The sequence below is a fragment of the Mus caroli genome, unplaced genomic scaffold (genome assembly GCF_978045245.1).
Source record: "Mus caroli unplaced genomic scaffold, Mus_caroli_1 scaffold_8, whole genome shotgun sequence".
In the NCBI taxonomy this organism is placed as follows: domain Eukaryota; kingdom Metazoa; phylum Chordata; class Mammalia; order Rodentia; family Muridae; genus Mus; species Mus caroli.
The window spans coordinates 7,299,521-7,321,201 of record NW_028227263.1 but is presented as its reverse complement, the minus strand read 5'-3'; the positions used below and the strand labels follow the sequence as shown (position 1 = coordinate 7,321,201).

The 21,681-nt window shown below is 46.5% G+C and overlaps 1 protein-coding gene across 1 annotated transcript in view; it reads right to left on the bottom strand.

Annotated features, from left to right (window-relative positions):
• Tcerg1l (transcription elongation regulator 1 like) overlaps positions 1 to 21,681 on the bottom strand; it is a 178,514-nt gene that overhangs the window by 62,465 nt on the left and 94,368 nt on the right. The window contains exon 5 of the mRNA XM_021168870.2: positions 839 to 933. Within this exon, the coding sequence (XP_021024529.1) occupies positions 839 to 933 (95 nt within the window). The remainder of the gene's footprint in view (positions 1 to 838; positions 934 to 21,681) is intronic.

Below are 21,681 nucleotides of genomic sequence, written 5' to 3'. Positions count from 1 at the left end.
ATATGTATTTATATATATGAATATATATATATATATATATACACACACACCACACACACACACACACACACAAATAAGACCAGGGTTTATATTGCTAATCCAATTAGGGAAACTGGAGGGGGTTTTCATTTGGAAGTTAATTGAACAATAGAACACAACACACAGCCTCCAAGCACCAAATTATTCAAGTAAATATGGTAGAGTGTAATTTGTGATGGTACCAACTTCTAAATTTGGCACTGCTAGGATTCTCTCCAGCTAATTACCAAGATCTTCTTCACGAGGCACATGCTGGTTATGATTTCCTGTTGGTGATAAAAATGGCTAATCACGATGTAAAACTCCTGCTTGACGAGGAAGTAATAAAAGTGAATCAGACTGGCAGAAACCAGTAATCAAGCCAGTATTTACGGATGGCAGCATTGAAGCTAGCTGGGTAATTAATATGTAATTCTGGCAGAGATGTGCTAATCTTTCCTGGAAAACTTATCCTCTGGGGCAGATTTTAATCTGCACCAACACACACTTGTGATTGGCGTTCACCATCCAATACTGATACTAGAGGTGGGTAAGGAGAGGTGAGCTTCCCAATGATTAAGTCCTGGGATGAAGGTAACTGGGGAATGTGGGCCAGGAAGAACAGAGCATTCCCAATGGGCATGAGGTGCTCCACCAGACCCTGTCTAGGATTTGCCCTCCCTCAGGGTACGAAGTTGCCAGCCTGTAGTTCAGAGAAGACGGGCAAAGCCATTTTATAAATCCCTTGTGAGAAATATGTGTGGATGTGTCCCAGCCCTAGATCTTCCAAACCTGGGGACTGTGTCTCTGTGACACTCACCTTATCCTCTTTGTCTTCCACCAGGCTTTTCCTCTCTGGGGCACGTAGCATCAGGGCAGGGGAACGGGGTGCACGGCTGTGCTCTTTGCCTTTATCTGTGGGTCCAAAACAATAGCCATTAGTACTCCATTTGTCGTGTCCATGATGACTTGAAAAATTAAACAAAGACAAAATGTGGCTTTGAAAAGACAAATTGATTCCCAACATTGCAGAGAACAGAGGCAGACTGTAGTCTTGGCTTTTCATAGTCTAATGACAATGTAACCCTGATGCTGAGCCTTAGAGACATGGGTCTCTCACCTGGCTCTCTCCTGAACCAGCCAAAGACCACCCATAAGATGTGCCTATATGACTCCCCACAACCCTACTTTGAGCCTGTCCTTGAAGATGCTGGGTGGTCCCGCTCTGGCTCCCATAGTCTTGTAGATGGAGAATCCCAGGAAAAAAAGAGTACATAGCAAGTGTCCCCAACAAAAACCACCCAGGACTGGAGCAGTCCTGCTAGTGAGTCAGCACATGGGGAGAGGTGATACGAATACTACCAGCAAATGGTTAGCCACCACCATGGCTCAGCCTGTATGTTTCCAGGTACATGTGCAAATTGGGCTATCATTGTTTCTCCATGCTCCCTATGCCTGGGCAGTTAGGAGCTTCCTCCATATCATCAAACGTCATTTGGGCCTGTGCTCAGCACAGTCTAAATGACCTTTGGTAATGCTGTGTGGCCAGACTTCTTGGGTTGAGAAGGTATAAGACCCAGACCTTTACCAGAAAGAACACAGAACAATGTGGGACACAGAGCCAGCCTCAATAAACCTTTGATGACTGATGGTCATCATGGCCATCATGGGCCATTCCTGCCAGGTGTGGAGAGGACTCCAAGGTGACCATATCTCTAGCTGTCCCCTCCTCATCATCAAATGGGTAAGGGCTGCAGAGCATGACATTTGAACAAGAAGTGCATGAGCAAAGCAATAGAGAAAAAGGCAAGCTCTGGCAAGCCCCAAATGAAAATCAAGTTGAAGTTTTCCATTTCTTTTCCAAACTAGATCTATCCAATGCCTTTAGACCACAGCAAATGCTTTCAATAAAAGTAGACTCATGACTATTTTAAAACTCAAGACTAGAAAGGGAAGACAAACCATCAAACCACACAGCAGTCCAACAGAAAGCAAAACCACCAAAGAAGCAAGCGCCAGCTTCTCTTGGCTTGAGAGACATTAGGACTTTTCTGTGTCCCAAGATGAGCTCTTGACATCAACCTCTGCTGGGAAGGCCACAGAGAAGGTAGGAGATGGCAGAAATAGCTTTCTCTCTGTGTGTGTTTGTGCATATGTGGGTGATCATGCACATATGCGTGTGTGTGTGTCACATAAATATGCACATATGTGCACACTTGTACAAACATGCACATTCGAAAGTAGTTACCTGGGAATGGCTTCCTCTAGGAAAACATTTAAGCCTGGAGGATGGGGCAGGCAGGGCCAAGTAGGAGAACCTTTTACCTGCAGTCTTTCTTGATCTCCCACCATGCCCACTGTCAACACCCTCTGCCACCCATTCTGTGCTGGCTGCTGGTTGAGGCCATGCCAATCAGATTTCCACACTGGACTTGAGGTTTATCATCGTGTTCACTGTTTCTACCCTAAAGGCTGTGGCTGCAGAGTCAGGCAGCTGCAGAATATCCCATCCCTGAGCTGTGAGGAGGAGAACTCTCACTGCAGCAACTGTGCTTCCGACAGATCAGCTTGGGAAGCTCTGACTATGGACAGAGTAGCCCTGTAGCGCAGAGGCACAGCATCTGGACCAGGCAGAAACAAGAATGTTCCATCCCTGGCTTTTTCTCGCCATGAGATTGGGTGTGGGTGCCTATGGGATGTCCTAAGGATGAGGCCCCTTGTCAACCAACCGCTGTCACTCAGCAGAAATCCTGACTGAGATTTTCTCCAGAGGACTGAGGACTGGTACTTGCATCTGAAGGAGCAGCCACAGTTAGCTCAAGCTGTAGGCAAGCAAGCCAAGCATGGAATCTGGTGTCATGGTGTTCCCTCCTGTCATTGTACGTCATTGTATGTCATTGTATGTGCTTCTGCCCACACCCTTAATTTCACACAGAAGCCAGACATGCTAACCAGATGAGCTCCAGCATAACCAGCCACAGCCACAACCAAGACACATCCCTAGGCCTAGGCAAACCATCTACCTATCCGTTTCAAGATTGGCTGGGAAGGTAGAAGGATGGGATTCAGGAGAAGAGCTCTTGCCCAGCATGTGTGAAGTTGGAGCTGGACTTCCAGTACTGGAGGGAGGGAGGGAGGGAGGGAGGGAGGGAGGGAGGGAGGGAGGGAGGGAGGAGAGAGGGAGGGAGGGAGGGGAGAGGAGCAAGGGAAGGAAAGAAGGAGGGGAGGAAGGAGAGAGGGAGGGAGGGAGGGAGGGAGGGAGGGAGGGAGGGAGGGAGGGAGGGAGGGAGGGTGTCGGTCCAACTTGGGAGGATCTGTCAGCTTTCCCTTCGGCTAGATAAACAAATCTAGCCAAGAGACTAATCAAGGACACAGGAGAATGACCTAGGATGCCAGTCTTCCTGCTGAATGCATCACACAGTCTAGCGCTTGTGCCTTTGAGATTGCTCAGTGGTAAAAGCTGACCTCTAGGAACACAGGATGCTACACACAAAGAATGTTATACACAGGGAGTGCTACACAAACACGCGTGTGCACACACACACACACACACACACACACACACGATCGATCGATCGATGATAGATAGATAGATAGATAGATAGATAGATAGATAGATAGATAGATAGATAGATAGATAGATAGGATGTGATGTGATTTGGAAAAGACTCTTAACTCTGGGGTCATGCCTGAAGCTCATTCCTTGTCAAACTGTGAAGTAGGCCTGGGCACAGGCCTCTGTCCTGATTCCACACTGAGCAATCATATTTCTGCCTTTCACAGAGCAGGTTCAGTAAGCCACTACATCACCATCCCACAGATCAGGAAAGAAAGGGCACACAGATGAGAGAAACCGCCATTTGTTTTGTGACCCTCCCCCAAGGTCAAAAACCTCATTTAAAAATGCACATAAATAGATGAGCCTTGACATCAGCCTTGAGCCAGGCTGTCTGCTTCTCCACCCAGTCACCTGCTCACTCCTGCCCAAAATGGAGATTTAATGCTCTAATGAGTAAAGTCAACAGAGCTTTGGTGCTCAGAGCCCTAAGGCAGGTGCAAGGCCATTCAGTTAATAGCAGTAGTCCTTGCTCCTTTGCTTTCCTGGCTGTCATTGACACTGGGACTGGGACTACACAAAGTCTGATGCTTCTGCACCCTCTCTAGGCAACTGAACATATCTGTTATCCAGTAAGATTTTCAGCTTGCTTTCCAATGTCAGTGGCGGTCTCACTGTGGAGAAATGTTGGTGAGAGTATTGGCCAAGCTATTGAACTCAGCCCTGTCTCGCAGAGAGATCAGGTGGGGTATTGTAAGATTTGGGTGTGGTCAGAGGGGCAAAACACTTTCCTGTCATTGATTGGACCTTATAAAAAAAGAAAAAAACTCTAGTTCCAGGTCCAGTCTAGCTACTCAAGGTATAGGAGAGCAAAGTAGAGTTTATTCAGAGGCTTATAGACAGATATGGGACTCTTATTTTGCCTCACCTGCACCTTAAAAGGGGGGATGGGTAAAGGTTTGGACTAAGGTGTGTGTGGTTGTGAATAACTATAACCAAGCAGGAGGCTTGGTTAGCCAAAGCAGTACATGAACCGGTGTCCAGGGGATTATGATGGCAGAGCTATAGAGACATGTAAAGATGGGGCAGCCACAGGTAGCACTTATGGAAAAGAGAGGGTGCCCCAAGAATTCCCCACCAAAGCTGGCCAGCCAGGGCCTCTGGGAAGCTGTCCTTCTGGCTTGCAAGCAGCCCTCATATGCAGAATGAGAAGAAGTGAAGTAAACATAAACCGAACTGATCCTCACCCACGGTGACCCAGCCCAGAGCAGACCCAGGTCGAGAAGAGAAAAGCCAAATTGAAGGGAAGCTGTATGCTCTGATTGCTGCCTGGACTCCACGTATTTAATTGTTGAACTGAGAGCCATTTGGTGACTGGAAGTGAGTGGATGGGTTTTTACTACCCAAGAATGAGCCATGAGCCATTTGGTTTGGACTTTATCCAAATGTCATAAAGAGCAAGCTGTATAGAGCAGGACAGGGCAGACTTTGCAAGGAAGGCGCAAGGCTGGGTTTGCCTTTCCACAGCATACTCTATGATCACAACACTGTGGCCATGGTAAAAGATATGCATGCATGTAAATTAATATTCATGGCCAAACAAGTCAGTGGAACTGACGGCAAAGGCCGAGTGCCTATAATGCTATTCTTGAGCAAAGGAAGCCTGGCTTGTGCTTACTCCCCCATTATCTTAAGAAGGTGCACCAACGTCTTTATTTTACTGGAAACAATTGGTCTTTGGAAAGATGTGGTTTTAAAGCCTAGCCTTTGAGATTCATGGTTGTATATCAGTCCTCTTGAGTGCTTCTTGGAGAAAATATTTTTGATGATCATTTTAAAGCCCTTCATAGCAGACACATATCCCCTGAATACCTGTGACAAATGTCTGCACCTTGCTCTCCATGGTTTCCTTAATCACCAACTCTTTTTAACAGCCATTGATTTTGCAGACCCTACAGAGGGGCACGAGGGGAGCTCCTCGGGCCCCCAGACATAATTGGGTCTGTGCCTCAGCCATTCCGCTGTGGAAATGCTTCCTCTACAGCTCTCCATGGGCCACTTCCAGGGTCCACTCTGACATGCTTAAGTACTCTTTGCTCTGGGCCTCTCCACAGACTCCGATGATGCCATCTTAAAGGACTCCCTGAAGTGGCAGAGAGAGCTGGTTTATGAAGCAAAATCAACAAGTTGTAAGACTTCAGGCCCCCATGTACCTGGGGGAGTGCAGGATATATTTCCACCTAGGAGCAAGGCATGATGGTAATGCCTTCCCTGCCATCCATCTATTGATCAAGCTCAGTTCTGATTTGAAGACTCCCCAGGGGCATCCCCTTTGATTTTTCTTCTTGGCAATCTTGAGGGCCTGGAGAAATAGGATGATGGCAGGCCAGTCTGGGAGGACGGGAGTCAGAGCTGCGGACTGGTAGGTGTCGGCTTACTGTTCTCAGGATCCTATACAGTGCCCCTTGTTGGTGGAGAGGTGATAAGGGATGTGATGCTATCATTCAGTGCTCCCTGAGGACCACAACACAGGCTAGGGAACAGGGGGTTCCTCGGAACCCTTCAGGTTGCAGCCACAAAACCAAAGCAGGAATTCAGAATCCAGTGGCGTGGCAGGAGGCAGAACTGTCCTGATGCGCAGCTCCAGAGGCAGGGCAAGAACTTCACTACCTGATTGAGAAGCCCGTCCCAGGATGCTTAGCCCCCAAATCAGCCCTGCCAGCAAGGCCAAGACCACAATGATAGCCACGCCAGCACATTCTTAGAGACCTCCTCCCAGAAAGCAAATGGCAGCATATTAGAGAGAGAACTCTGTGAAAGCCCCGCCAAGCTCTGCTCAAGCCCTCCAGCTAGCTAGAGGACACCGGGTCTTGTCAGTGCAGGCTCCTGGGCACTAGTGTTCATCTGTGAGACATCCTGAAGCCTTACCAGCTTCCAGCTCCGCAGCACAGCCTCAGGGACCTCCCGAAGCTCCACCAAACTGAAGATCATTTTCATGGCAACGCAAATCACTTCTGAGTCCTCCTAAATTTTTCACAGGTTGTGATTTCAGAGTTGACAAGTGACAGAGAGAATTGATTTTCCACCCATTTTTATTTTCTTGGAACTTCCTATGCCAATGAGGTGGTAAAACACTCAGACAGGAGGGCAGGGCTGAGCTTCCTCAAGGTGTGGGGATCCTGAAGTGTAAGATCATCCATCCTAGCCCTTAAGGTGACCCACCCTGTAATGTGACTCTACCTTGTGACAGATACCAGTTTCTCCATTTCTCCATTGTTTACTTGACTGTAGGGGACTCCTATGTTGCCACTGGACAGACTAACCTGTGAAGTAATGGGCCAGTTTCCCTAGAACATTCCAGAACCTGCAACAATCGGGCTGCCTGATGCAGACAGACCACATGAGGTTATGGATACAGAAACACTAGCCATTACAGTGCCAACCATATGAAGGAGGGTATAGCATAGCTGTCCTGTGGGACCACAGGAAGAAAGGAGGACCAGAGATACACTTAAGGCTCTTTGATGATGTTTATGGCAAATATGTTTCAGTCTCTATGAAAGTACTGGACAGTGTCACATAGTTCCCAGAGAGCTGTTTCCAGGCCACCAGGGCACTGTTGCCACCCACCCCAGATACAGTCTGTGTCCTGCTATGACCAGAGGAAGTTCACATCATGTACATTCTGGATCCAGAAACTGAGCACAGAACCAGCTCCCAGCCTACCTTTCTGGCCTCCATAATCATGTGTTCTGAGGAGAAGTAATGGGCAGTAAGTGACCCTGCACAATCTCAAGAGTAACAAAGTTCTAATCTCCAGCCTCAAGCAGAGATTTTAAAGGCAGGAATATTAGATTATACCCTTCCTATAAGAAAGCACACGTCTTGTAAGCACACAGGGGTCAGCACGTGGCAGCAGTGGGACCTGGCCACAGGCTTGGAGCAGGGGAGAGGATGAACAAATGGGATAGGGCTAGAGAAGAGGCAGGCACAAAGAAGAGACAGAGGCATAGGCTAGGATAGGAGTGGGCAGGAAGAGAGAGATTCACGTGACCTTGAAATGTGTAGCAGTTTCTCCAAAAAGCGGAAATCCATTGCAGTAGCAAGATGTTCAAGCAACGCCCACCATCCAAGGCAATGTGGCATCACAACTGTGGGAGAGGGGAAGCTGAGACTCACCGCCCTGCCCACACACACACACACACACATCTGAAGAGGCTCCTCCACACTGCAGGAAGCTGGTGCTCTGGGAAACTCAGGATCCTCATGGTTGTTTGTACCTTAGTACTTGGCCTGGTCCACGTGGGACAAGCTCTCCCAACTCTCTAAGATGCCGATGTGGTCCACAGGCAGATGTGCACACAAGTGCACACAAAGAGATTTGTATGCCTATAACACACCAACAGACATACAGGCACAAAGTGCGAACATGTGTACACACAAGCTCACACAGGCACAAAAGTCCATGCACTCAGAGACGTGTGTACACAACATGTTCATAGGCTGAAACAGTATGCACACATGGGAGTACATAAAAAGACAAGTATAAGCAGGGCAGGGGTGATGCACACCTTTAATCCCAGCACTTGGGAGGCAGAGGCAGGCAGATTTCTGAGTTTGAGGCCAGTCTAGTCTACAGAGTGAGTTCCAGGACAGCCAGGGCTACACAGCGAAACCCTGTCTTGGAAAACAACAACAATAAAAAAACAAATAAACAAACAAACAAAAAAGACGAGTGTAAGATCCATAAGTACAGAGATATATGTTCATGCACAGGTATACACTCCTTCAGACACATGTACACACATAGATACTCTCAGATACAATTGTTGGTTTTCGGCATCACAGATACGTGTGCCTTTTCCATTTATCATCCAGACAAGGGCAATAATACAATAAATCCTCCGGCCCCTCTGTCCCCTTCAATGATTTAGGATAAGTTCCTACTTATTTTTCATCTGTTGCTGTGTCCCCCAGTTTGTGGCCATTTTCTAAAAGCTCTAGCAGCCTCGACATTCTTGGACAGTTATGAAGCCTTTCCCTTTCTTTTGGTTTAGGTATTTTCAAGCTTTCTGTGTCCACCCTGGACCTGTAATAGCAACTGCTTCACAGGGGCCACAGATCACTGGAGGGTGTTTACTCAGGTGCCTGAAGGGTGAGCTCCACAGCTCATACTCACAATCCACCACAAGATCACAGACCAAGAGACTCGGAGGATCGTGTGGATGGGGTCTTCTCAGGGCGGGAAGCTTGTGGCCTGTGGTGGGCGCTTTGAACCTTGACACTTTCAGGTTTGTAAAAGATGGTATACTTAAAGCAAATGGTGGCCCAGTTGAAGTTCCCAGGAGCTTAGTGGAGACAAGCACACAGCCAAGGGCCCCACTGCACAGCACCAAAACATACCACACAAGCATCCACTCTCCCCAGGGCAGCGCATCAGCTCCCGTTCCCACAGCACTCTGCTGTCCTCTCCTGTGAGCACACCCCAATCTACCAACCCGCCAGCTGTCTGACAACCACTCAGAACCAGGCGTGAGATGCCTGAGACACTACTCATCAAAGCTCAGCTAGGGAGAACGAAAGCCATTCAAGTCAGAATGTATGCTACCTTCTCCTAAGCCTATCTCAAGGGCCCCCGGGATTCCCCAGGCCCCATCAGAAGTACCCATCATATTACAAATGCTCTGGGGAGGCCGATCCTCACTCGCTGGTTCTTGCCTTCATTAAGTCAAATCAGAGTCAACAGATGGGACGATGGCACTACACTCTAGAGAGTCACAGTTAATCGTGTAACAAGAAAACAAAGCACTGCTGGTAGCTGTGTGGTACCTACTTCATGGACGCGAGTCTGTGATGACAACTGCACACTTGCAAAGAAGGCTACACCTGGGCTGCTGTCCCCAAAATCCCTACTCATATGGCTTTAGCTCTGTCTTTCAGCCTGTGCTGATGGCAGTGGCTGAAAACCCTGTCACTGTCAAGATTTTCTACAAATACCCACCCTTTCCTCTCTCTACGGTGGGAGCACACTGTCACACTGAGGACTGTGAGAGCTAGAAACATGAGCCAGGTGCTGCCAGAGCAAGAGTCATATCACTGTATATTATATAGTATATTACAAGTATAAGAAAATAGGAACAAGCTTTATTGCCATATTGAAGGCTTTTTTATTTTTTGAGATGATAAAGTATATTATTTCCCTTTCCTCCCTTCAAACATGTCATTTTCCTTTCTTTTCCTTTTTTTATTAGATATTTTCTTTATTTGCATTTCAAATGTTATCTCCTTTCCTAGTTTCACCTGCAAAAACCACCTCCTCCCTCCCCCCTTCCCCACTCACCAACTCACGCACTCCCGCTTTCTGGCCCTGGAAGTCCCCTATACTGGGGCACATAACTATCACAGGACCAAGGGCCTCTCTTCCCATTGAGGACTGACTAGGCCATCCTCTGCTACATATGCAGCTAGAGCCATGAGTCCCAACATGTGTTTTCTTTGGTTGGTGGTTTAGTCCCAGGGAGCTCTGAAGATACTAGTTAGTTCATATTGTTGTTCCTCCTATGGGGCTGCAAACCCCTTCAGCTCCCTGGGTCCTTTCTCTAGATCCTTCATTGGGGACCTTGTGCTCAGTCCAATGGATGACTGTGAGCATCCACTTCTGTATTTGCCAGGCACTGGCAGAGCCCCTCGGGAGACAGCTATATCAGGCTCCTGTCAGCAAGCTCTTACTGGGATCCACAATAGTGTCTGGTTTTGGTGGTTGTCTATGGGATGCATCCCCAGGTGGGACATCTCTCTCTCTCTCTCTCTCTCTCTCTCTCTCTCTCTCTCTCTCTCTCTCTCTCTCTCTCTCTCTCTCTCTCACACACACACACACACACACACACAAACACACACACCATACATACATATATACACACCACGTACTCCTAAAATCAACTAAGGATTGCCAAGAGTAGAAGGAGTAATCTCTGGGGAGGAGCACACTGTACCAATTGTGTATCTAATACCAAATGGCCAGCCCCAGAAAACACTGAAGATGTCTTAAGTTCCCTATCTGCTGTCCACTATGAGTTTACAGAAGAGATGGGACTTTAGGAGTGGTTAGTGCTTGTCTAAGGTGCACTTGACAAGGTTAAAATTAAGTATGGCTGTCCTAACATTCAAAGACCGGCCGAGGCATCCATCACTTCATATTTTAAAACTTCCTCAAAGTACCTTTTTATATAACCTTCAGTTAAATATAGAAGAGAAAGACATGATTAAATATATTAATTTCTTAAATTGCATCATTAAATTATATCAAATAGGAACATTTTGTAAAAATGGGATTCAATATTAAAGCAACTGTAACACAAGAGAGAGATTCGTTACACCAGCATCTCAAGAATGGGGTAATTATAACCACAGAGTGGATCCTAGTTTAAGCTATGTCATTACTCCCAGGATGACAGTGCTGAGGCTGTCTAGGGTATGTGCTGTATTCACAAAGACCCCCCTATTCTTTGATTCTTTGGCTCTCTGGGAAGGGTATGGACTCCAGCACTGCCCACTAGAGTTCACAACCCTGGAGCCAAGGGGTGTCTGATCACCAGGAGAGATTGTCCTACAGTTCTCTGCCAGAACATGGAAGAAGAAGGATCCCGGGACCAGGGGAAGGAAGGAGAGAGCTGCAGCTGGCTCAGATGAGGGAAGCCTGTTTCCCTCTATCTGATCTGAGAAGTCTGCAGGCAGGCTGGGATACTGCCTACCACTGAGAAGGGGTGGTGGTGGAATCTGGGCTCCACCCAGAGGCTACAGGTTGCAGTCAGATGGGCAAAGTATCAAAACCCAATTCAGCCACTCAGCAGCTATGAAAGATTGGTTTTCTTCTCTGGATTTCAATGTCTCCAACCCCAAAACAGGATGAATGGACTGGACTGGCTCTGGACTAAGATGCATTCACGAGGCCATATGATACACAGCACAGTGCCTGGTCCTGATACAGGATCTCAGTGCCTACTGGGCAAAATAAATCCAGTCAAGCTAGTCTTAAGCACCCCAGGGTGAGTATCTTCGTGGCCTCACACTGGGAAAACTTCAAAGGGTTGATAAACTAGAAGCAAGCACCTAAACACAACTGAGCCATAAGTCAGGGCTTATGATTAATTCATCCTAGGGCACTGCCTTTGCATGATTTAAATGAGCAGATACTTAGGCAGCCTGAGCACAATGCACAAGAGTACTTACTGTGCTGGCAGCCCCACATCACGGAAGCAAAGGGGTGATTTCAGAAGACCACTGGGCGCCCTCTGCCAGTGCAGCGAGCGGCTTTTGATTTACATGCTTGCTGCTGGAGCCTGCCACTCTCCTCCAGAGGGCTCGGATTGAGTCAGTGCTGACTTCCTCAGACTAATCTACATGGAAATGCAATCCTCACCTAACTGATTTATTCTCACATTTAGATGTAATAAAATTAATAGCGCAGTTCTCAGCTCAGTTGATGAAATTAACTCAGACTTTCTTAACCAACTTCTTCAGTTATTTTCTCTATTTTCAAAAGGCAAGCTATCTCCGTCATTTGATACAAATGGCTTTAATTAGCTTAAGGCAAACATAACCTTTAAGGAATGCAGGCTTGGGATCGCGGGCCCTGCGCTGGAGGATGGGAACGGTTCTGTGCACACAGATTTCATTTGTCACATCAGGACATACCATCTGATTCGGACTGGCACCAAAGCAGACCAACCACCCATTGTTTGGAAGAAAGATATTCTGCCAAAGCAATGAGATGCCACCCTGTCACCAAAGCCAGGCAAAGTACATTCGGGTGACAAGGAACAATACTTTCCGAAGGATGGGGAGAAAGAGGCCCAAGTGACTGCGTTCTAACACCGTGAGCCACAGGCAGAGATTTGATTGCTTTAGAGGCCTAAGGCATTTTCTAGGGAACTTGCAACTTTAATGCCTATTTCATTTAGTGATATTAAAAATTTAAAGTGATCAATCCTAACTTACTATGAAGCATCTGGTAAAATAAGACCCTCTGGTTGGAAAACACGGCACCTCTCCAGGGTCTATCTTTCTAATATTCCATTGCACAGTACCCCAGGGATTTCTCACTCCCTGTTAAACTTGAAGCAGGATTTCTGGCCCACAAACTAGCACTTCTGTTTGCAAACCTGACCCTGAGACTTCGCTTGCCCTCCACTGGCTCTCCCTGCCCTCTGCAGGTTAGAAGAGAATCCCATTCTTTCCTTACCAGGTTTCAGTTTCAGGGATTCACCCGATCACAGCCCTCCCCATGATACTTTGTGACCATGTTTCTCCAGAGTGACACTAGCCCCATCTCTACTACTCATAGCCCCCATCGCTCCCTAGGTCTCTGGACCACATGGAGAAGAGTGTGTCAACGACAGAGCAGAATGTCTTGGAAGGCAGAAACCTTGACCTCAACATTTCTTTCCATAATCCTTGTTTACAGGTAAGGTTCAGCCATCTTCCTTCAGCTGGCTCTATCCCTATTTCTTGTATGTCAAATGACAGGAAGAGTAGGTTGTTCCTGTGACCCACCACACAGCTCCTTTGGCCTCTGTGGCTCGGATCCTGGGAACTTCCCTTTCTGCCTAGTAAAAGCCACACCTTCTAAGTCCCACTCTCAAACCGTCAAAGCCTGGGCCCTGGCTGCCTCACTGAGCAGGGTTCTCACTGCCTGTGTGATTTTCAATATGGCTTACATATTTCCATTCTTGTGCATCACACATAATAGACCCATCTCATGTCTGTGAGCCCTGAAACTAAAGGCATGTCTCTTAATTTTAAATCAATTATAAATCAGCTGTGTGATTGACACACATTAGTTGCCCGATCAATAATGCATAGCTCATAGACGAATATAACAGCAAATGCCCTGCTGTCCATAGGAAGAGACAATTGGACTTGTCACCTGTCCTTCCCACTTCTCATGTGGAGAACAATCAAATGAAAGAAAAAGAAGCAAGGAATTAAACAAGCAGAGAGATGCAGCAGTGTCCATCACGAGCCAGGACAGCAGGTATGGGAATTCCACCACCAGTACAAAGCTACAGTCATGTAGACATCTCAGCAGTAAATGGTAGACAGGGGTGCACCACTTTGAAATGAGAACAGGCTGCCACAGCTTTCATTCTGAGAACACAGCAAGGGACAGTTGTCACCCATTCTGAGGTGTGAATGGACAGCCATGCCAGCAGCAGAAATAAGGATAGCTGTAGGAGACAGATCAACAGGGTTACTGGCCATCATATAAGAGGGAAGAAATCAGGCCTGTTCAGAGCCTGCATATTATCCTCTAAGAGTCTAGAGAGGCCGTTCTTATAACAGTCAAGGGTGCAATGTTAGCACCAAGGAACACGGGGGACCATAGGTTCTCAGCTGTTTTTGGATGTGTGCACTGGGATATTCACATATACTTGTATTTACATCTTCCAAGGTCCCAGCTAATCTAGAATGAAGAGGTTTGTTCTACTTCAAGTCTGACATCTGTATTCTGTTATTCTAAACCTCACAATGCCTGCCACTGGCTCAGCAGGAAACATTCTGCCTGATGGCCCACTCCTAACTTCGATGAGATGGCCTCACTTAGAACTGAGTCCCTGCCTCGAGGTCAGAGGAGCATTAGCAAGGACATCCCTGCCATTCGGTGCTAAGCCTCATCCTTCCTGGCTCCATCATGGGAAACCAAGACTTAGGATATTTGCTGCATCTGGATGAAGGATCTTCCTGGGTCTTCTTGTGGACTTGAGTTTGCAACACCTTCATGCCTCCTCCACTATCCTTAAGCCATAGCCTGTTCTAAGCGAAGAGTCAGACCTTTGCATCCTGTGAAGATTCTGCACCAGCCCAATGTATCTGTTGCCCACCAAGCTCTGTGTCCAGCAGCTTTGGAAGGATTCAACTCCATGCAACAATCAAGAAAAGAGAAGGAACCAGTGTTCTCAAAAGTATGTGTTCTGTGTTCTTCCTTGGACCTTGCTTTTGTGCTCTTGGGCCTGATTCCAGCTGTCAAGGGGTCCCTTTGAACATGAGTAAAATAAATGTCCTCCATCCTAGGTTGCTCTTTTCCTCCTAAAGAGCAGGCTCCTACTTTGGTCCCAGCATATTCCTCGGTGAGGGGTGGCAGGGACTTTGCCATTCCTTGCCTCCTCGTGTGCAATTAGAGCAAAGCATGTTCCAGCTTTTGACAAGAAGATGGAAAGCTTCAGCACTATGGTGGCTAATTGGTGGCGTTATTTATGTGTTTCAAATGCTTGTGAAGTTCCCTGGCTGTTTCTGAAGCAATTAGTCTCATCGATGGCGAGGTTTATGAGTTGAAATAGCAGGGATTAAAGCACTGCCTAACAGAAGGGAACACAATAAGGGTGAGCGTGCCCTGCTGGTCTCCAACACAGAGTGCCTAGGAAATGGGTGTCCAAGCTTTACCAGGAGGTCATAGCTCCCTCTTTCCAGGAGGTGCCATTACCAAATCCATGCCAAAATCCACTCAGATCCAAGGTCCACAGTGGGCAGAAGGAAACTGGAGAAGTCCAAGGCAGGTAATCCAAACAGGCAATTTTCCTTTCTGACCATCCCAAATGTCTAATGAGTACCCCGAAACAAAGACGAAATTCTCTATTTCATTTGTTCCTAGTCTCGATAATGGGCAGCAATGTCAATAGCATGAATTCAGGGCTATCCTAGGGAAACATTGAAAGGTGGTTTATATGAGTAACTCAATAGTTTTGACTTTGTCTTTTTTTTTAAACATGTGCAAACATTAATCTTCTTGACTATACACGTTAAAAAACATAAACAGGTGTCATCTTGTATTCACAGTTTAAATTTCAAAGTGCAGAGATAGATCAGAAGGGCCCATCACCCTCCTCTCACACCCAGCCACACAACTCTCACGTGACAAGATGGATTTTGCTACCTGTCATATAGGTTTCTAGATGTTTCGTGGTTTGCAGCAATATCACATTTGTATTTGCCTTTTGCCTTCTCCTGTTTGCTAATGCACCATGACATATATTTGCTTGGAATCCTTTTTTAAAATACAGTGTCTCTGATATCCAGGTAGATAAATACTTCATCCTCTTTTTTTCTTACTCATCTTGAGTGTGTGTTTGTGTGTGTGTGTGTGTGTGTGTGTAGTGGCACACACACACACTGTAGGGGTTGTTCATCTCCTTCTACTTACTTTGAAAAACTGTCTCTTATTATTTACCATTGCAGCCAGTCTAGCTCCCAAGTCTCCGTGGTTCTTCCTATCTCTACCTCCCATATCACGCAAGAGTTCTGGCATTAGCAACCTGTGCTATTGCATCTGAATGTTTACGGGTCTGGGAACCTGAGCTCAGGGCCTCGTGCTTATATGGCAAGTACATTTCCCCCTGAGTCATCTTTCCAGTCCTGACGTTACCATCTTTAATAACTCAATATGCACCTTGTTGCACGTTAGTCTGTACAAATATACATGGAAGTTGTTTCACTGTGACTAAGCACTCCAGAGCACTGCTGGGAGGATGACACCCCAGAAGAGATAGAGCCAGACCAGATGATATACTAGGCTAATTTCTGAGATATCTCTCACTGAGAAGCTCTGTCCTTTGTTCCAGAGATGTTAAGGGACAAATGGTGTGAGTCCCATCCTTGTAGGCAGACAATGGCATTGAGAGTACCTCTGAGCACTCACAGGCCAACTGTGCATGTGCTTTTGGGAGCTCTTATTCTCCTTTCATGCCTATCTTATAGTCTCGTGGATTCTGGACTGTCTGACTCATGGATCTTACCCAGCTATAGACTCTATGACCTACCATACTAACTGATCTGGCAATGATTACACCATTGGTGTAATGATGGCATGAACATCATGGGTGTAACCAAATGTTTTTAATTGGATTTAATGGTTCCTGCCCTTCACAGATGAAACCAACATCTAGCACCATTATCAGGCCAAGAAACTGTGGCTAGAGAGGCCACTGGCCCTAGGAAAGATCTACTACTGTCATTGTACTAAATAGACATAGTATTACACTGAGTTTTAGTGACTTACCACTATATCCATAGATGAACGCATCTCTTAACCCTCATCTGAGAAGCTTCTGTTTGTAGTAGGTGGTGATTAACACAGATAGCCACAGTACAGAGTATAAGTGACTGGGATGTTCTGCCTTAAATGGGACATCTATATTGTACCTGCTCCTTCCAAGGCTAAGGGATCATTACAGAAGAGCAGGTGGAAAGAATGTAACAGCCAGAGGCAGTGGATGACTACAAGGGAACTGTATTCTGAAACACACCAGGGCAGATGCAGATATGAACTCACAGCAACTGTGACAGCATGCACAAGTTTCATGCAAGCTCAAATGAGACCAGGTCCTAACACGGAGAAGGGAGGTGAGTATGAAATTCTACCCCTACCTAAGGAACTGCTGGCTATTGATAGCTGCTGGGAGAGGGGATCAGTTTTCCTTAGGAGTGTTGCCTCTGGCAAGCTGGCCATGTTCCAGTGGAAGGCCACACATCTAAGTACATGGGAGGAGCACAAATTAGACTTGATTGGCAAGAACAATAGGGAAAGGGGATGGATCTGGATCTATGAGTTGTTCGTAGAAGGTTGAAAAGAATCCGAACACATCATACAAAATTCTCAAAAAACCAATAAAGAAAAATAATAATGAAATACCACAGATGGCCGAAAATGCAGATACAAGCAAAAGACTTATGTTTATGTCCAAGTCATTTTTGCTTCCATTTTCCTGTGCAGCATACTACTTAAACAGGTCTGCATCTGAAACCATTTTTGAAGCATCACTTTCTGTGAATGGAAACATAGGAACATAGGCTTCTGCTGAGGCATAAGGAGTGAAGTCACCCATAATCCTTCACACCCAACGTAAAGATGTCCCACATAGATATACTCAGGCAATGTTGCTGCAGGCCATGGAGCTCTGTTCATCCCATCTACAGATCATCATGGGAACCAAGCATGTGCATGGCTGTGATCTTGTAGATGCTAAACTCCCCAGTGTGTTCCCACATATGAGAGCTCAAATTTGGCTATTTTGAGTTGTCAACATAAGAGTAAGTTGAGGCACAAGCCTGAGGACACGTATTTATCTCGGCTAAAAGTAGAAATCCAATTCTCGGTGTACTGGAGAATTCCTGAAATGACATCAAAGCCTGAGTTCAGAAAGAAAATGGGGAAAGCAGAAGAAAGGATGGAAGGAGAAAGAGGAGATAGAACAAAAGGAAGGCCAAAGATAAAGGTGGCATATGGAACCATTGCTTAAATATGCCATGCCATGTTTATCGAGAAAGAAATTCCCATGAGCCACCTTCCACCTCTGCACAGGTTACCTGGTCCCTACAAGGCCCTGTGCCCGCAGTGTCAACTGCTTCAGGGTCATCCACAACAGAACATGCAGCCTACCCTGTACCTTCCTGGCGTGTATAAGGGACCCAGGGAAGTCATGCCTGGCTTGGTAGGCTATGCTTTACTGAAAATTGGCAGTGAGTCCCTTACCCCTCTCACAGCAGTAAAACTAGAAGACTCCCCAAATCATGTCCCCTTGGCTGGACCCTGGCATGCCCCCACACAGTCTACCCAGGCAGGATGGGAACTGTGATAGAGGTAGAATGGAAGGGCATGAAGCTTCAGCCAGGCAGTGGAGCAACCTGGCAGGCTCTGCAGGAACTCAGAAGCATGAGAAAGCAATACTAAGAGCACTATGGTGCCTTGGCAGAGCCTAAAGGGAGAATCTTTGAGTTCAGGCCTCCTAGTGTTTCTGAGAACCCATCTCTGACAAACACACACATTCTCCATGTCAGTGGGCTGTTTTATGGACACAATGCTAATGGAGCCTAATGCCTCGTAGAGACACACGCTACAATTTGTTTGGCCCTGCTGTCTGGTACACACATTCTTTCCATCCTTTGTTCTCTGTTCCAAGCTCTGTCCCTTGAATATCTTTACCAGTCATCCTCTGGGGACCTGTAATTATCTTTTACACATCCAGTTGTCATTAAGTGTAAGATCTACTGGCTACTCTGCCAAGTCTCACGGCCTTTGTCTCGTTTGCAGAGTTCACAAGGGCCTGGGCTGACAGAATACCGTCAGCATTCTCCTGGGGATGAGGAAAGAGCACATGGGAAATGTCAGAAAAGACCCCCAAGTACCAGGCTATGTGAATTGGGCTGGGGGAGACAAGGGCAGCCCACTCCAAGTCTAGTGGATGGAGGCCTGAAGATAGACCTACTGACAATGTTTCTAGGATAGACCCAGGGTCTGGTACCACAAGGGTAAAATGAGACTACTACTTCAAATATATAGTCTGTGTTATACTATTGCCAGCTGCACAAAGGAGTTTAAAAAGTCTCAGCCGCTGCCTATGAGTGTCCACACTGGGAGCAGAATATCCCCACCACAAATCAAGAATGTGTATGCCTACATCAAAACCATCACAGACTGGAGACTGGAGATGGCAACGTCACCATAGGGGACAATTCCATTCCCGTTGTTAAGTAAAAGACTCATCTGGCTGAAATCAGTGGACTAACAATCTCAAGCTTACAACACCCCAGGAGTGCAGGGCCATGGGTATGACCCCAAGTTTTGCAGAGCAGAAAACAAGACAACAGAACAATATCTTGGGTAGAATCAGGGATGCGTGTTCTTAGTTTTCAGTCCCTAATAGGAAGGAGAGAGAGAGACAGAGACAGAGACAGAGACAGAGACAGAGACAGAGAGAGACAGAGAGAGACATAGAGAGAGAGAGAGAAGAGAGAAGAGAGAGAAGAGAGAAGAGAGAGAAGAGAGAAAGAATGTTAGAGAGAGAGAGAATGTTTACTACTATTGTGGACATTTACAAGCACATGCTCAAAATTTATTGCTGAGAATAAACTGTTTCTAGAAGTTTCTTCCGTGTTATGGATAGAGAAGGATTCTCTGTGTTTCTAAACTGGGAAGGATACATTTTGAGTTCTGCTTTCCGTTTTTAAAGGGGCATGCTTGTCCTTTGTAACGTAACGAGAAAAAAAACTGAAATAGTTGTTAAGAATTGATACATATGGGCTGAGCAGGTTGTAGTTATGTATCTATGCATGAACGTGTGTGTGTGTGTGTGTGTGTGTGTGTGTGTGGTGTGTTTATGTTTGGGTAACAACAATTTAAAAGGGAGGTCATGAATTTGCAAGAGGGCAATGGAAGAGGTGTACATGGGAGGGTTGGGAGGAAGGAAAGAGAAGGAAATGATGTAACTATTATAATCTCAAAAAAATAAAAGTATTAAGAGACAAAAGAGTGGATAGGCATGAATGCCACAGTGGTCTATTATCTTGAGACATTCTGGATAAGCACTTTCCACGAGGAAATCTAGAGTAGAGGGATTTATTCTAGTCTGAAGATTCAATGGCAAGGGGGGCAAAGCTACAAAGAGTCTGGTTCACTGGATTCGTCCCACATTTGCTGGGAACAACAGTTATAATTGCTGAACCTAAAACTATGTCCTGCAGGCCTTTCTGTTTCTCAAGGCCATGCCAGGCAGCTGGGGTATCCTATGGTCACCCCATGAGAGGTAAAACCGCCCACTGGAGGCCAAGCCTTGGATTCTCTGGGGCTTGGGGGTAATGGGAGGGTACGATTGTGCTGTCATGCTCCAGGTCTCTTTCCAGCTACAGCCCTAAAGCTCAGGAGGGGCAGAGCATCTGCGTAGACAGACATCTGCATCTGTCTCCACTGTGGCATCGTGGGGACGGGGTATACCTCACTGAGCAAACAACAGTATGACGGTAAAACTAAGGAAGAGAGATGGTATGACTGATGCCACCTGTCAGGCAGTTTTCGTCCCTGGAACTCATGTCTCAGCAGCCTCCCAAAACTCCTAAACTGAAGCCCTAGATGGTCTCTTGGACACCATTGGGCTCAACTGATAGATTATTATCTCTTAGAATTTCCCTAAGGAGGAGCAGGATTCTCAGCTGGTCCGTACGATCCTCTCAGGGTTGGTGATTTTGCTAGTGAAATATAGCTTCCTCTCTAAATTATAGTCATGGCGGCAGGATCACGTGGCTCTTCTATTGCCAACCTAGATGGGTTCCAGAACACTTCAGTGAGAAGTGAGTCCTGATTCTTGGCCTGATGGTATCTAGGATAGGAACCTACTCAGCATTTAGATGCAGAAGTGGGAAGCCACACTGACAGTTGTTATAGGGCAATTGTCTTAGTCAGTGTACTATTGCTGTGAAGACACGCCATGACCACTGCAACTCCTTATAAAGGGAGGCACTTAAATGGGGTTGGCTTACAGTTCAGAGGTTTAGTCCATTGTCATCATGGTGGGAACTATGGCCATCCACAGGGAGATACGGTGCTGGAGAGGTAGCATGGAGTTTTACATATGGGTCAGCAGGAAGGAGAGAGAGAGAGAGAGAGAGAGAGAAAGAGAGAGAGAGAGAGAGAGAGAGAGAGAGAGAGAGAGAGAGACTGGGCCTGGCTTGAGCTTCTAAAAACTCAAAGCCCACCCCCAGTGACACACTTCCTCCAACAAAGCCACACCTCCTAATAGTGCAATTCTCGAGGAGCCTATTGGAGGCCATTTTCATTCAAACCACCACACTCTACTTAGAGCTCCCAAATGTACATGTCCTTGAATCTAAGGGTATTTGCCTAAGCATCTGCCTCTGGTGTCTGTAGAAGCCAGAGAACTTACGATAAGATTTATTCTTCAGGGCACAGAGTTCCTCAAGAGAGTTCACCCTGCCTCCTGTATTAGTAGAGGACACTAGAACCCTCCCACCTCCCATCAGGCCCCAGAGAGAGTGAGTCAGCAGTCAGACTATAATGCCGTAAACAGGAACCCCAATGCATAGACACTAGATGGTTATTCTGTCCCCAGAATAGCTCCTTGGCCATAGGCACTCACTTCCACGAGCTTCTCAAAGCAGTTATCACAAAGCTGAGATCTTAGGACTGTAAAACTCACATTCCTGTAGCATAGAAGTTCAAAGTGTAACGCCCAGGCTCAGGCAAGGTAACCTTCCTGTGAGGGCCCAAGGGTGAGTATCTGCCTCTTCTGGCTTTTATGGTTCTTCACATTTCATGGCTTATG